Genomic DNA, 16,087 nt, shown 5'->3' with positions numbered 1-16,087 from the left:
ATAGTAGGACAGAGTCCTATGTTAGGATTACAGCATTGTATCCATAGACTTTGACTTCATATGTTGTGCTATGTTAGGCAAATCACAATGGTTAACAAATCAGAGTTTAAATACTAAACCAGAACCAACAAATGAGTCACATGATGTGAGAAACCCCTGGTATCTATCAAAGATAAATTCAGAATAAAAATACTGCATATAAAGTCTCATTTTATAACTACCATTTCATTTTATGTGTGTAAATGATTAGGCTAAGTGGCATGAATAAAACGGAAAGTAATGCTAAAATAGTGGCTACTGCTAATGAAAACCAGAATTTAGAACTCTTAAAAAATCAAGGGCTGCAAAATCAGGGATTTAAAATAAAGCACAACTACTAGATTTTTAGCTGCTGAGCACTTAGAAAACCTGAACCACTTTTCTGTGTCTCGAGATTCTGGACATATATTCAGCAAATAAGTTCCAAATCTTTCAGTCAACCATTAGGGAACTGACACAAAATAATAGCAGGGTTTTAAGAGATTCATAATTCTCGGGTGAGAGGTAGAGAAGAGCCAAGGGAAATTGGGTGAGAAAAGAGCTGAGTTAAGGTTGGAACTACAAAATTTGCATACATCCAGAATTTCATCTCAGCCTTAAAGAACGTTGCATCTCCATATTTATTTAATTGAGGCTTAGCCTATTCTGCAGAAGGAAAACGAACAAATTAAGAAAAATAGATAGAAGTGGCTAGCGAAAGCAGAGTTGAGCAGAAGCCCAATTTCTGTGAGGAATTACAACTATAGTTGTCTTAATTCAGGGGTCCCCAACCTTGGCAACTTTTAAGACTTGTGGACTTCAACTCCCAGAGTTCCTCAGCCAGCAAAGCTGGCTGAGGAACTCTGGGAGTTGAAGTCCACAAGTCTTAAAAGTTGCCAAGGTTGGGGACCCCTGGTCTAATTGAAAGAAACCTCATTGTCCCTCGCACAGAATTGCAGTCTCTGGCCGGGGCGGCATCTTTTCAAACCACCTTCCAGGAAAAATACACATATTAAACTCCAAGCTATACCATTGGCTGGTCCCATTTCGATTGTGGGCGCGGCTTTTACGTCATCCACTTCTGCCAGGGCCACGTTTATTCATTAAATGACCACGTCGAGCATGTTTAAGGTCCTGGAAGGTTAATATCGGGTTAAACGGCTTTCACCACCATAGAATGCCACCTGGTAAAAGTCTTCTACCAGTAACCTGTCATTAAAAACTCTGCCCTTTTTCCGCCCATCGTTTTATTCGCTTCGTTTCTCTCCTTTAGTTAGTTCGCAGCTACAGCGTTCGCGTTCTTTCCCTTCCAGGACGTTACTTTCGGCAGTTCCGTTACAGTGTTTACGGTGGCCGCGATAGGCCAGCCCCAGTTAACCGAACTCGGTGGGCAGGAAGGCAGCGGCTACGAGATTGGCGAGGCTGGAGCTGGGATCGCTATGGAGACCCTCTACCGAGTGCCGTTTCTGGTGCTGGAATGCCCCAACATTAAACTGAAGAAGCCGAGCTGGGTGCACATGCCCTCGGCCATGACGGTCTACGCGCTAGTGGTGGTTTCTTACTTCCTCATCACGGGAGGTAATGCCAGAGACAGCGAAGGGCTGAAGCCGACGGGGTAGGACGCAGAGGGTCCCCCCCCTCCAGGTGAAGGAGATCAGGAGCCGCCTCCCAGCCAGGCTGTACCATGTTGGTGGGGGGGGGGGAGAAAGAGACGAGGAGGGCGACGCCCGAATACCCACCGCCGCCTCCGTCACGCCGGGGACCCCCTTTTCTTCCCCCGCTCGACCCTTACAGAGCCCTTCTGCCCCTGCCCGCTCCTAATGTAAATTATGCATGCGGCGAAAAAACACTCCGATGTTCCCTTGAAAAGTCTTTCCAGGTGACAAGTCTGTAGAGCAGAGGTCTTCAAACGTGGCAGTTTTAAGACTTGTGGACTTCAACTCCCAGAATTCTCCAGCCAGCTATGCTATGCTATGCTGGCTGGAGAATTCTGGGAGTTGAAGTCCACAAGTCTTAAAGCGGCCATGTTTGGCGACCCCCTCCTGTAGAGATTCCCAGTTAACCAGGTCATGGTTGTCCCAAAGGGGACAACACAGATAAACCTACAAGTGGAGGGTAGTTGTGTTGTTTTTTTCTTCATCTCTTTCCTGACATCCCTAGTTGTCTGCAGTTCTGCAGCACAGCCCAAGTGCAAAGCCTCAATTTGTCCCCTCCAAGGCAAGGAGTGGTTTGTAAGGATAGAAAGTTATGGATCAGTGAACAATACAGTAACTAAAGAACAATACAGTAACGGTATTTCCTTCTGTTATAGGGAATTCCTCTGGCTCAGCCACCCTTCGTCCGTTTCTGAACTGTGGCTTCTAGTCAGACTAGACTCTAGCAACTGCCTCCCAGTGGCCTCAAGGAGTCTCTAAAAAGAATGCAAATGACCAGCTGTCTGCAAGGAATATAAATCCTTCCATTCCCCAGTCAGAGCTGAAGAAGCTTCTTGGATGAGAAGCGAAATGTCTTCCAAGACAAAAACAAGAGCTGAGCACATATTGCTGAGCACATTGTAAGCCGCCCTGAGTCTCTGGAGAAGTGCAGCATATAAATCAAATTAAAAAAAAAAAGAAAGAAAGAAAAGAAAGTCCAGTAGCCTCCTGAAAAAGCACCTTTGGAACAACCATGACCTGGATGACTGAGAATCTCTACAGACTTTTAGCTATGCAATTTGGGATGGACACCCTTGGAATGGTGTGGGAGTAGCAATGGATTTCCACAGGAAAAAATTGCAGACTACAGGAACCAAGAGCACTACTCAGGTGATCCTGAGGACACAGATAAACCTCCGAGTTCTTCAAGGGCCCTCTAAAAAATGCAAATGACCAGCTGTCTGCAAGGAATATAAATCCTTCCATTCCCCACCATCCTGTCAGAGCTGAAGAAGCTTCTTGGATGAGAAGCGAAACATCTTCAAAGAAAATACAAAGTCCAGTTGCCTCCTGAAAAAGCAACTTTGGGATTTCCAGGAGACAGGCTTCAGCTTTTTCTTAAGCTTGTGGTGTCCGAGCTGCAAAACCCCCGGTCTATAACTAGAAGGGTCTTCAGCAACCCTTACGATTCGCTCACTCTCTTCCTCTCTGCCATGATCCTTTCCCTTTTTTGCGGTACCTAAAAGTTTGCAGGAGAGCTATGAGTCCTTGGTGACTTTGGGATCGGACAGTCTCAAGCCTAAGAAATCTTGTCAAGAAAGGACTTTTGTCTATAAGAGATCCTCAGTCATCCAGGTCATGGTTGTCCCAAAGGTGTTTTTTCTCAGGAGGCAACTGGACTTCCTTGTTTTTCTTTGAAGGCATTTTGCTTCTCATCCAAGAAGCTTCTTCAGCTCTGACTGGATGGTGGGGAATGGAAGGATTTATATTCCTTGCAGACAGCTGGTCATTTGCATTCTTTTTAGAGACTCCTTGAGGCCACTGGGAGGCTGTTGCTAGAGTCTAGTCTGACTAGAAGGCATAGCTCAGAAAAGGAGGAAGAGTGGCTGAGCCAGAGGAATTCCCTATAACAAAAGGAGATATTGTTAAATTTTAGTTACTGTATTGTTCTTTAGTTACTGTATTGTTCACTTATCCATAACTTTCTATCCTTACAAATCCTCCTTGCCTTGGAGGGAACAAACTGAAGCTTTGCACTTGGGTTGGCATGTCTGTGCTGCAGAACTGCAGACAACTAGGGATGTCAGGAAAGAGATGGGGAAAAAAAACCTTTTACCTCTTAGTTACATTCTAGTATTTTTCTATATTTTTGTAGCCCAAGTCTGAAAAAGTCTACTCTGTATAATCAGATTTGCTGATGGATGGAGCAGGGAATAGGCAGCTCCTCAACAGTTGTAAAAGGGTCATTATAAGCCTAAAAGAAAATTAACTGCAAGATTCCATGTTTTCATTTAAGGGCTTGTTTGCTTAATTTTGCCACATTGAATTTTGTTGCATTCTTAAAATGTTTGAATACATATATTTAAGTGCTTCTGTTCTGTATGTTGAAAGTATAGTAAAATGTAATTGAAAATTATTTAGAAATCCCAAACTCCATTAGTCCAAGAAGGTAGACTTACTGAAGGTGAGTATCACTCACTTCTAGCCAATTTTGCACAAAGAAGGTTTGGATCCTCCTGTGTCCATGAAGTAAATCAAAGGACTTTTTAGAAGAGAAGTAAATTTTACTGCTAAAAATTGGCTGAAGGAAATTTGAAAAGTAGCTAACTAATAAAACCTTGATGGAGGGTATGTTTCTATATATTGCAGCATTAGAACCTGAGGACAGGCAAAAGTGATGGTTTTGAACTTTAAGAAACACCTATGTAACTATTAGCAAGAGAATGACAGACTTGTGAACGCTACCTTCCTTTTTGGAAGAATTCTTTTTAATTATTTTTCTTTATAATTTTTTTTTCCTCTGTAGGAATAATTTATGATGTGATTGTAGAACCTCCTAGTGTTGGTTCAATGACTGATGAACATGGACATCAACGGCCTGTGGCATTCTTGGCATACAGGTAAGATGTAATTAATATTAAAAGTATATCAAAATATTAAAATGCTACATTGCAAAATTATTATAGTGTCAAATCTCTTGTCTACAAGAAAGGATTTTAGTAGCATATTTTCATTATTATTAATTATTATTGTTATTTTGGTATGGATGTGCAAAATTGGTTAATCTGAGAGGATATTGTTCCAGTGTGTTCTGGCAGATTTCATCTCTTTCTGGATTCTTCCAGATCATATTATTCAGGGGAAGGGGGAGTGGGGAAAATTGGGCAGTTTTGACGTAAATTCTAAGTAGAAGCAGTTCAAGGTGTTCCGGGGTGATCTGACCTTGTGTCTAAAATGTTGTATTTGGAACACTTTGAGCTATTTCTGGATTATTTACTTCAAAAGATTTCTAAGTCTCACTCACTATGCTGGAACAGCATAGTCCAAAGAAAAGCACAATAAAGCAGAACAATCTAGAATTCTCCAAAACAGTCCAGCCAAGACTGAAGAATTTTGTACATTCCTTTTTTAGTCTGGAGACCTTTTTTCCCCCCTTCCCAGTGCACTGTAAAGTCTATGTTAACTGCTTATTACGTTTGTTTTTCCTGGTTTGTTTTATTGCCCTTTTTATTTAGATTTATGGTGTATGGATTATTTTTGTTCCTATTTCTGGTTTTCCCTTAGTTTCTTTTTTCTTTTTCCTGTTTTCATCATCTTTCTTTCTTTCTTTCTTTCTTTCTTTCTTTCTTTCTTTCTTTCTTTCTTTCTTTCTTTCTTTCTTTCTTTCTTTCTTTCTTTCTTTTTTTGAATGATAAAAGAAAATGAGGATAGCAGCCAGTGGATTATGGTGGCTGAAGTAGATATATTAAATGTGTGCGATGGCAGTTTCCAAAAATGTTGAAAGTAAATTTGGACTTTGGTTCTCTCCAAATAATAAACGTTCAGCGGTTCGAATCCCTAGTGCCATGTAATGCGGTGAGCTCCCATTACTTGTCCCAGCTTCTGCCAACCTAGCAGTTCAAAAGCACATAAAAAATGCAAGTAGAAAAATAGGGTCCACCTTTGGTGGGAAGGTAACAGTGTTCGGTGCGCCTTTGGCGTTTAGTCATGCCGGCCACATGACCACGGAGACGTCTTTGGACAGCGCTGGCTCTTAGGCTTTGAAACAGAGATGAGCAACGTTCCCTAGAGTCGGGAACGACTACCACATATGTGCGAGGGGAAACAGAGATGAGCAACGTTCCCTAGAGTCGGGAACGACTACCACATATGTGCGAGGGGACCCTTTACCTTCAATAATAAACGTTTGAAACTGACACCTATCCCAGCTCTTTCAGCAGAATTCTCACCTTGTTTTAATGCCATTAATTCCCTAATAGGTCAGGACAAAAGGCATGTTTACCTACAAGTGAACTTGTCAACATTGTTCTTTTGCCTACCCTGAGTTAGAGGATTATGGGGTCTATTGGTATAAAATTCCTGCATGTATAAATCCCACATAAATTTCTGGACCCTTCTAATGTTGATCATTTACTCATTTTATACGCAGAGTAAATGGACAATACATTATGGAAGGCCTCGCGTCAAGTTTCCTCTTCACAATGGGTGGACTTGGTTTCATAATACTGGATCGTTCCAATGCACCAAATATTCCAAAGCTGAATAGATTTCTGCTACTTTTTATTGGATTTGTGAGCGTCTTGTTGAGTTTTTTCATGGCGAGAGTCTTTATGCGAATGAAATTACCGTAAGTCATTTTTTTTTCTCAGATTCTTTTCTCCCTCATTCTCAATATTTGTTTAAACCAAAATTTAAATTAGCACACAAAAAGAATAAAACTTGAACATAGGTTATTTCAGATTATTTTCTAAAGACATCTTATTTGGAGAAACGCAAGCAAACACGAGTCTATTGGTGTACATTTATTGGGTAGGGCTGGAGATTATTACAATTATGAAATTGTAGAAATCAGTTGGAGAAATAAACTATTAATATCTGAGATAAATGAATTAAATATTTTGAAATGCTATCTAGTACTGCATTTTCATAGTACTTTAAGATAATTCAGTGTCATTCCTGGATTAGAAACTTTCAAATAAAGAATAAGATTATGGTTATGGTTAGTAAAGGTTTTCAGTCTAATAATTGAAGTAACATCCAACAAAACACATGTGATTGGTGGTTAATTTGCTTTATGGCCTACTGCATATGGACTACAATACATGACCATGTCTTTACACCTGGTGCAGTGGTGGGTTTCAAAAAAATTTACTACCGGTTCTGTGGGCATCGTGTGGCATGGCTTGGTGGGCGTAGCTTGGTGGGCGTGACGGCAAGGATACTATAAAATCTCCATTCCCATCCTAATCCAGGGGAAGGTTACTACAAAATCCCCATTTCTTCCCGATCAGCTGGGATTTGGGAGGCAGAGAATAGATGGGGGCAGGGCAGTCAGAATTTTTACTACCGGTTCTCTGAACTACTCAAAATTTCTGCTATCGGTTCTCCAGAACTGGTCAGAACCTGCTGAAACCCACCTCTGACTTGGTGCAAGGAGAATCTTCTGCAGTTCCTTTAACAGAAGTACATCTTGCATCTGATCTTTTTTATCCTTCTAAATTATTTCTGTCTTGATCAAGAATGGATTTGTAGTCCTTCACATGTTCTACCTCTGATTACTGGTACTGCTAGAATAAGAATTTAGCATTATATAATGGATTCAACTGTGAACTAAAATAGCATTGCTTTTCTTTCACATTTCCATTCAAACTTTTCTTTGTCTTCTAGGGGCTACTTGATGGGTTAGTGCCTTTTTGGATTGCTGCAGATTGAAGATTGTATTTCCTTCTCATTAGGAAGAAGAATGGATAGCAAAAATACATAGCCCCATCATTCCTATCTAAAGCCACAAGAGAGAGAGAGAGAATGAGTAGACTAACTAAAGGATTGTTTTCTCATTTTCTCCTTATATAAACAGGATTTGTTGCAGGCAGTTAAACAAATGTTTCCCCTTTTTTCTTCAGTATTTAAAAAAGGAACATTCTCGTGTTATCGGGCCTAAGTGTATTATGTCAGTACAATAGAATCACCACTCTACAATCCTGTTCCCTGTCCTTCATGATCAACCTCAGAGTAATAATTCTATACTTTCCTATCTCCTTGTGAGAGAATCTATTGTGAAGGTAACATTAACTTTTTCCATATTTATAAATAACAACTCCTGGTCAGTGATTGCCACTGTATGTTTAGGAGCTTGATCAGGAAAACAGAAAAGCAACTAGCTTTGTGTTCACCTTTGGATAAGCCAACCTAGAGGACAGAGCAGATCAATTACTTACAAGATATGAAAGAGAGCAGAGTTGGTGGATTGTGGAGAATGCCTGCATGAGGGTGCCACCTCCCTCTAGCATTACTAGCAATTGGTGCTTTAAAATATTCCAGGTAATACAGTCTTCTAGCCACTTGCAAAGGGCACTGAAAAATAACTGTTTCTGCACATGGATTTGTATCTGTGTTGTGTTATGAAGAAAAGATTACACTGACATTCATGTTAGTAGATGAATCTAAACATATGCAAAATAAAACCCTGAATTGTATGATAGTAATTGTTTCTTTAAATTTTTTGAAAACATTAAACATTTTTCTATTAAAACACTGTGTATATTGTATATATTTAGTGCTCTTTTACATTTCTAATAGTCTTGTGCTTTCCTAAGTTTTTTCTACATTTCATAGTACAGATGTGGTTTTTAATAATATTCTCATTTTTATAGAAGAAGAGTTGTGTTTATGAAGGCCATGTAGTGAATCTGTGGCTTTCGGTAGTTCCAGAAACTGCATTATTTCAGATGTAATATTCAAACTAAGGCCGCATATAGATAAAAATAAAGCAGGCATGACTATAAAGTTAAAAGTAATTGGCATCACTGATGTGACAGCTAATGAAATTTTTAAAAAAGCGGAAAAAAAGCAAAGGAAAACATTTTAAAATTTGGATTTGTCATCTAAATTTCAATAGTAATACGTTAAAGTATGTTCAAAGGTACTGGAGCAGTGAAAGACATATTTATGAGATTCCCCTTTAAACACAAGACAGCTTACATTTCAAAAAATCAAAATCAAGTAAAAGCATAAAAGTCCATAGTAAATGATTAATGAAATGAAAGTAGACTGCTGATGACTGTTTTAAAAGAAAACTATAGGGCTGCAATTCCAAAGCTATAAAGTCACTATAAATGAATAAGACACTTCACGTAAAAAAACCCTGAAGATGTTACCTAGTCTGGTAACAAAACGTCTGGGAGCCAAACAGCAAGCTTGGAAGACAAACTTTCTAAAAGTCACTTTCTCTAATCCCAGAAAATAAAGGGACATCATAGTTGGCAGATTTTTAAGCAGGACTTTTAAATACAAACATTTTAAGTCTTTAAAATCAGCCCAAATAAATTTTGAAATAGTATGGAAAGTAATGTTCCTTGCTTAACTTTAAATTATTAACTGAGTACCAGTTTGCAAATTCAAACTGTTAAATGGCAGTCCCATATATTCTTAGGGCAGTTCTGATGTATTACCAGATTGTGAATACTTTGGGCTTTATTATGTGGAGCCAAGAAGAAAAGCAAATCGCACCTGGGTCAGAGCATATGAAAGTACATATAAACACTGAATAGTTTGGGTACAGAGAGTGGTGCAACTAGTCCAACATCAAATAACATTCAAAAGTTAACATTTATTGAGTTATAAAATTTATCTGGGAAGTCTAACCATTTTTCAGCATCCTCATGTCAATTTATAACTTCCTTTTCATCCATTTTTTCTTAGATACAAACCTAACTTGCCGTAGTACCATTGTCTGACCTAACCCTACTATTTCTATACATATCTCTAAAATACTTCTTGCAACATTTCTGCTGTTGGCTTCTATCTTGCTTATTCACCCTGTTCCTTGTTTAATACTTTTTATTCACTTGAAAACGTTTTTATTTTTATTAAAATTTCTCTGCATTTTATAGTTATATTATGTTTTTTAAAAAAGAAATGTCTTCCAGTTGGCTTTGGTTCCTTATGTCTATATGGGCAAGTTCATGGAACTTTCTAGACAACAATTTCAGGAGTGGTTGGCTATTGCCTTCCTCCTAATGCTAAGAAAGTGACTGCTGTGAAATCATCCCATTGGCTTCTATGTCTGAAGCAGGAATAGAACTTGGTTTCCCTATTACCAGTTCAGCATCTTAATCACTAGTCCAGGCAATACACCATGAGAACAGAACAAGCTGGAAGGGACCTTGGAGGATTTCTAATCCAGCCCTCTGCTCAAGCAGGAGAACCTATACCAATTTAGATAAATGACTGTCTAGACTTTTCTTAAAAACATCCGGTGATGGAGCAATCACGATTTCTGGAGGCAAGCTGTTCCACTGATTAATTATCCTCACTGTTAGGAAGTTTCTCTTTAATTCCAGGTTGCTTCTCACTTTGATTAATTTCCAACCATTGTTTCTTGACCTGCCCTCTGGTGCTTTGGAGAATAATTTTACCCCTTCTTTCTGGCAGCCCCTCAAATACTGGAATACTGCTATCATGTCTTCATACTTCAGCAGATGGCAGATTAACTCATCTTGGCTAAAGAGAGTTGAGTACAAGTGGTGCTTATTACCACAATTGAATCCAAAATTTCGATTGCTAAGCAAGACGGTTGTTAAGTGAGCTTTGTCCCATTTTACCATCTTTCTTGCCACTGTTGTTAAGTGAACCACTGCAGTTAAGTTAGTAACACTGTTGTTAAATGAATCTGGCTTCCCCACTGACTTTGCGGTCAGAAGCTCAGAAAAGGTGATGTGAAGACCCCTGGACACCTCAACCTCATAAATATAGAGCAGTTGCTAAGTATCTAAATTTTGATCAGGTGACCATGGGAATGCTGCAGTTGTCGTAAATTTGAAAAACAGTCATAAGTCACTTATCAGTTCCATTGTAACTTCGGTCACTAAACAAACGGTTGTAAGTTGAGGACTACTTGTACTTTGAGAGTGATTGATGTTGACTAAATTGGAATGTTGAAGAAAATTATTTCTATAATGCTACCATGATATACTTGAATATAACCATTAGAAGCTAAGTTCAACTTAAGGTCACCTTTATATAATAAAACTATACCATATTTTGGTAGACCGCAGTCACCCTGCTTCTAAGTTACACCATTAGACACAAGTACCAGAATAGGGTGCAATTTTGGCTTATCTTTTTTATTTCCATGCTCCATCTTGGAACATAAGAATGCATTTTTGTTGATTGATGTTCACTTCTAGTGAATTCAGTGGAAGCTGGTCATCATATCTGAACATTAAATAAAGAAGATGTTTTCAAAAAGTTCTGGCTGGTAATTCACACAGGATGTTTTTTTATAGCTTGCATTCTTAGTTATAAATCTGTTATTTAAAATAAAGCCTATAACATGTAAGATGAAATAAAATTAAATATTGTACCAGTTCATCAGCAGGTGGCACTGCCTGCCCAGATTATGTAAGTGGATAGTCTGTTATATACACAACAGTATGAAATCACAGCTGCCAGTTCTTTAAACTGTTTTGGCCTTCTTACACATCAGGTTCTTCACAAAAATGTAGGATGTTGTAATGTATCAGTCTAATATATGTGTGGATCCAAGCAGTATAATTGACAGTGCTTTTGTAATTGACAGATGGAAATTTTTGTCAATGCACAGTTTTTCTAAGTGCTATCCAAGATTTTCTGGTATGGCACCCACTGTGTCAATAACGACTGAAACCACCACAGCTGATTAATGCCATATTCTTTTCATTTTGATTTTCAGATCTTGACAAACTGATCTTGCCATTCTTTGTCTTCTACTGTACTATCCCCTGATATTACCATATTAATTTTTCATACTTTCTTCTTTTCTTTCTTCTTTTCAACTACAATTAAAGTTCAGCTTGTGTCCATTTAATCAATTCAGTAGTGTACTATATCCATAGGTATGCCCAGGGATTGATGGCTTTGATGCTGTTTCCTCAGTTCAATTTTGTCTTTAGCAATTTTCTCACTCTTTGTATGTATTTGTTTTTATTAATCACATTTTTAACTTGTCCATGCTTGATGTTATCCAACAGAAAAATGGCCAGATACTTTATCCACCTACAGAGCCTTGTCCATGATTCTGGGATAGGCAGGTGTTGTCTAATAGTGTTAAAGATATCATCGCAGGATGTAAGGTGTTCTACATAAATGCCTTTTGCAATTGACTGATGGGAATTTTGTCAATGCCAATGCTGTTCATGTGTTACTACAGATACTTTGGGATTGTACACAAGGTGCCTATTACTACCATGTTTCCCTGAAAATAGGATAGGTGTTATTTTGAGGGGAACAGGGTATTGATACTATCTGTCTCTTTTGTCATGGTTGTTCTACTTTTATTTGCAGGTCTTTGTATTTTGTGATTTTCTCCAATTTTTTCTCTTCTATTCTGCTGACTCCAGATGTTCGCTATCCAGACTTTTTGAAATTCTTATTGAGAATTGTTAAGTCTGGAGTATTGTATGGCAGGTCCTTGTCTGTTTGAATTCTAAAATCCCAGACCATTTTAGCTTCTTCATTTTTTGTGGTTTCACCAGTTCTTCCTTGCAGGCAAATGGTATTGCTTGCAGATGTTCCAATTCACTGTTTTTGCTAGTTTGTCATGTCATTGCCTCTAGTCAGTATGTGTGACCTTCTGGCAGCAACTAAGTAAATGGTCCACTGTTTCTTATTATTATTAACCACTGAATCCCTAAGGACTCCAGTGATTTGTAGGTGAGAAACATAAGACACAATGCAATGAACAAAATATATATCAATAAAGGTCTATGAGTTAATAAATATAAAAAATAAAATTAAAAATACCAAACTGTAAATGGGGTCACAGCCCAAATGCTTTCCAGAAAAGCTCAGCATGAGCAGCTTCCAGAAGAGTGTTAACATTGGACTAACCAGATGCCTACTTCAAAAGAACCAGTGCAGTCACTCAAAAGCAGTCCCATCAAACCTTGCCCCTAAGTGAGGTGCTGCAAATTATTTTTCCCCCCAAAAAATCAAACTTGCTGAGCTAATTCCAATGGGAGAAGCCATGTAAAAATTTAGAGGTTAATATCAGTAGATGAAATTGCATGTAGAAGCCTGTCAGCACCACTGGGTGGCCTGCAGCACTGTCTGATGTGTGCCCAATGATGAATGCCAGTCAACAAATGGGCTGCTGCACTTAACTGCAGTTTCCAAGTGATCTTCAAAGACAATCCCATCCAGAGGGCGTTGCAGTAGTCCAACTGCAATGGGTTTAGTTACCGTAATCACTCTACCACTTGATTACGAAACCATAAGTCACAGTAACTAGATCCTTCTATTCCAGGCCTCAGCTTCCATCTCCTTTTCTAACAGCAACCCATGAGTCAGGAAATGGCAGAACCTCAGCAGCAATTCATTCATTCATTCATTCATTCATTCATTCAGTTTTAATGTATCTTATGAACACTGTCCAGATTTTGGAATTCTATGAAACTAACCCACAGTTTACTATTTATGGATTTTATTTTTGTATCAATTCACATGTCTGTTATTTTTTTTAAATGGATAACAATAGTCATTCACCTACATATGGTTTCAGAAAGCAGTCTTCAAACTTCAAACTACAGCCAGTCAAGCAGATTTCATCTAAAATTGTTAGAAATGGTTTTTATCTTATAGCTTCTCGGCATAAAGGTGATATATAAATTGAACTCTTTGTCATTTCTTTTCAATGGAGTGAGGAGTCATAGTATATTGTACAACCTTTATATGGCTTATTTTATTTTACATAGAGTATACATGAATCCAATCAACTGGCTAGTTCAGGGGTCAGCAACCTGCGGCTCTGGAGCCGCATGTGGCTCTTTCACCCCTCTGCTGCGGCTCCCTGTCACTCAAAATATGTATCACAACCACCAATGTGTGACACCCACGGCACGCAATTTATTGAGCTTTTCAATCCCTGGTAGGCCAACCATGGATAAATTCAAGAAAAGAAAAGTTTCAGAAGAAAACAGAATGTTTAATTCAACTACATACAGTATGCTAGGTTTGTGACTACTCAAGAAATAGTCAGCACAGGAAGGGTTTTGTGGCTCCCGGTATTTTTTGTTTTTCCTATGGGAAACGGGTCCAAATGGCTCTTTGAGTATTTAAGATTGCAGACCCCTGGGTTAGTTCAATAACCAGTGGCTGATACATGTATGAACTAGGTCTCAATCTACATGTCTGATGTTTCCTCATGTAAGCAAAAGAGATTTAATGTACAATTATTACTAAATATCGAACTAGTAATAACAAGCGTTTTCTGAAATACAGAAATCATTCCTTGAGAAGCAATTATAGACATAAAATTATCAACTAGAATTATAAATAGTTTTATTAACATAATCTCTATTTTTTGCTATTTGCCTCTGAGATAGTTTGTATGGTTTGAAATTCTTGTAACTTTCGGAGTCAAGTGTAGGAGAACTTTGTAATTGCGTACAGCATGATGGAACTGATAACGGGACAAAATATATAGGTAAGATTGCTTTCCCCAATCTAGTGTCCTTTGAAATTCTATGCTGACTAGTAATTTTGACTATTCCATTGCATCACAAAGATGCTTGGAAAAAGATAGTATCTAATTACTGCTCTTCACACTCTGTTGTTTCATTTGTTAAAATGTCCAATGAATATTAAGTACTTAGAACAATTAATGAGCAGAGTGAGATTTATTCCTGTAGACAAAGAGATAAATCCTCAACGCTTGCGTAGAATCTCTTATATGGAGTGATCTGCTCTATTTCATTTTACATTTCATGCAAAGGCAGCATTTAGTTTATGTAAAATCTTTAATGTTTAGTTTGTAGGGAAGTCAGGCTACTGCAACAACTGGGATCAGAAGCATTAGATAGATTCAGTAATAGGAACAGGAAATTTCATGCCACTATAGAATTCGGTACTACCAAGGTAGCTAGCCATCCACTTAATGGGGAAAAACATTTTCCAGGTGATGCACATATTTTTAACATAGTTTTTAGATATAGTCATATTAAAATGCTCTTACCAGTTGTCAGTTATAAATATCAGCTTTCATAAATGCCTTCTTAAGCTGATTACATGACTTGCCATTTCATGTGGGGCTTCAAAATACTTGACCTTTTAAACAGTAAGGTTGTATGGATCTCATGCAGGCTACAGGCTATTACAGCTAGATTATTTATGAATATCCTCTTATCTGCAAAAAAAAAATGACAAAAGGTTTGTATCTTGAAGTGTAAAAGAGGAGACTGTTGCAAATATTGTTTTGGAGAATTTACAAGTACTGAAATTCCTTCTTCTATAGTATACCATCAAAAAAGAAAGAGGAATCTTATCCATTTTTAAAAAGTTATGTTGTGCATGGGTTGATGTTGGAAACACTAAAAAACCTTGATTTTTAAGAGGTGAGCAATTGGTGATTTTGGCAGGCTGGGTTTACAATCTGTTTTAACTGGTTTTAATTTTTGAAGAAAAACCAGCTGGGCATATTTTAAATCTCAGGGATGGGCTTTGATTAATTCCAGACATGTATAGCAGGACTGTGTCTCTAAAGAACTGTGCTGATCATAAATCCTGTGCTTCTAACTACAATCTAAGTGTTGTGGCCTGTCGGGCACTGGCCCCTCCAGCAGCCGAATCAGAGGAGGAGAAGGAGGCGGTATATGAGTCAGAGTCGGCATCAAGGCAACCTGAGAGCTCCGAGGGGGAAGAGCTGGCAGAGAGAGAGAGACAGAGGCGGAGCCTGGACTGTTGTCAGCCCTCAGATGGAGAGTCAACAGCCGCCAGGTCTGGAAGTGGCTGATGAGGAAGAGGAGGAATAGCTGGCTCCAGTGTCTGATGCGCAGATGTGCAGAAGGCGGAGGAGAGGAGAGGAGAGCAATGGAAATCCGTGGGCTGATCCTTGGGAAGGGAGAGCCACTTCTGCTAATGAAACCCCACCCTAGCTTTGGGGATAAAAGGCATGGGGCGGAGATGAATAGATGTGCCAGACAATTATTCATCTCCCTGCTGGACAGACTTGTTACCCTGAGGTGAGAGAGAAACTTTTTGCTGGGGCTGCTGGCACTCCTAATAAAGGAATCTTTGAGTTAACTTCAGAGGATTTATTGCGTTTGGGGAGCTGGGTCAGAACACTAAGTTTATTTTTTCTTGGCCTCCTTTCTCTGTTGTTCGCCCAGAACACCTCCATGATCAGACTTTCCTGCTGGGCAGCGGTACTGTATATCAATTGCACTGCATTGGTAACAAACACACTTCTTTTTCCACTTCTATCAATGTGTGCTTCTAATGCTCACCGATGTGAAATAGGGTGGCCCTGAGGTCAGGGATCTCTATTTCATAAACTCTCATGTTTTCAGTGTCAAGCTACATCGGATTTCTTTTTTGACCCATGCTTAAAGTGTCAAAGTTTTTAATGTTTCCCAGCGCCCAGTCTTGTTATTTCAGAGCTAAACCATTCCCATTTCTGA

The 16,087-nt window shown here is 38.8% G+C and overlaps 1 protein-coding gene across 1 annotated transcript; it reads left to right on the top strand.

The window, feature by feature from the left end:
- The first annotated feature begins 1,356 nt into the window (after window positions 1–1,356).
- Window positions 1,357–8,184, top strand: OSTC (oligosaccharyltransferase complex non-catalytic subunit). The gene is made up of 4 exons (XM_070948345.1): window positions 1,357–1,596; window positions 4,459–4,552; window positions 6,082–6,279; window positions 7,320–8,184. Exons 1-4 carry the CDS (start codon window positions 1,458–1,460, stop codon window positions 7,336–7,338), a joined length of 450 nt encoding a protein of 149 aa, XP_070804446.1. The 5' UTR covers window positions 1,357–1,457; the 3' UTR covers window positions 7,339–8,184.
- The last annotated feature ends 7,903 nt before the right edge of the window (window positions 8,185–16,087 follow it).

Source organism: Pituophis catenifer, unplaced genomic scaffold (assembly GCF_029215685.1).
Source record: "Pituophis catenifer annectens isolate HBS135680 unplaced genomic scaffold, rPitCat1.0.hap2 SCAF_8, whole genome shotgun sequence".
NCBI lineage: Eukaryota > Metazoa > Chordata > Lepidosauria > Squamata > Colubridae > Pituophis > Pituophis catenifer.
Note: the sequence above shows the minus strand (reverse complement) of the source record. Positions and strands in the feature narration are given on the sequence as shown.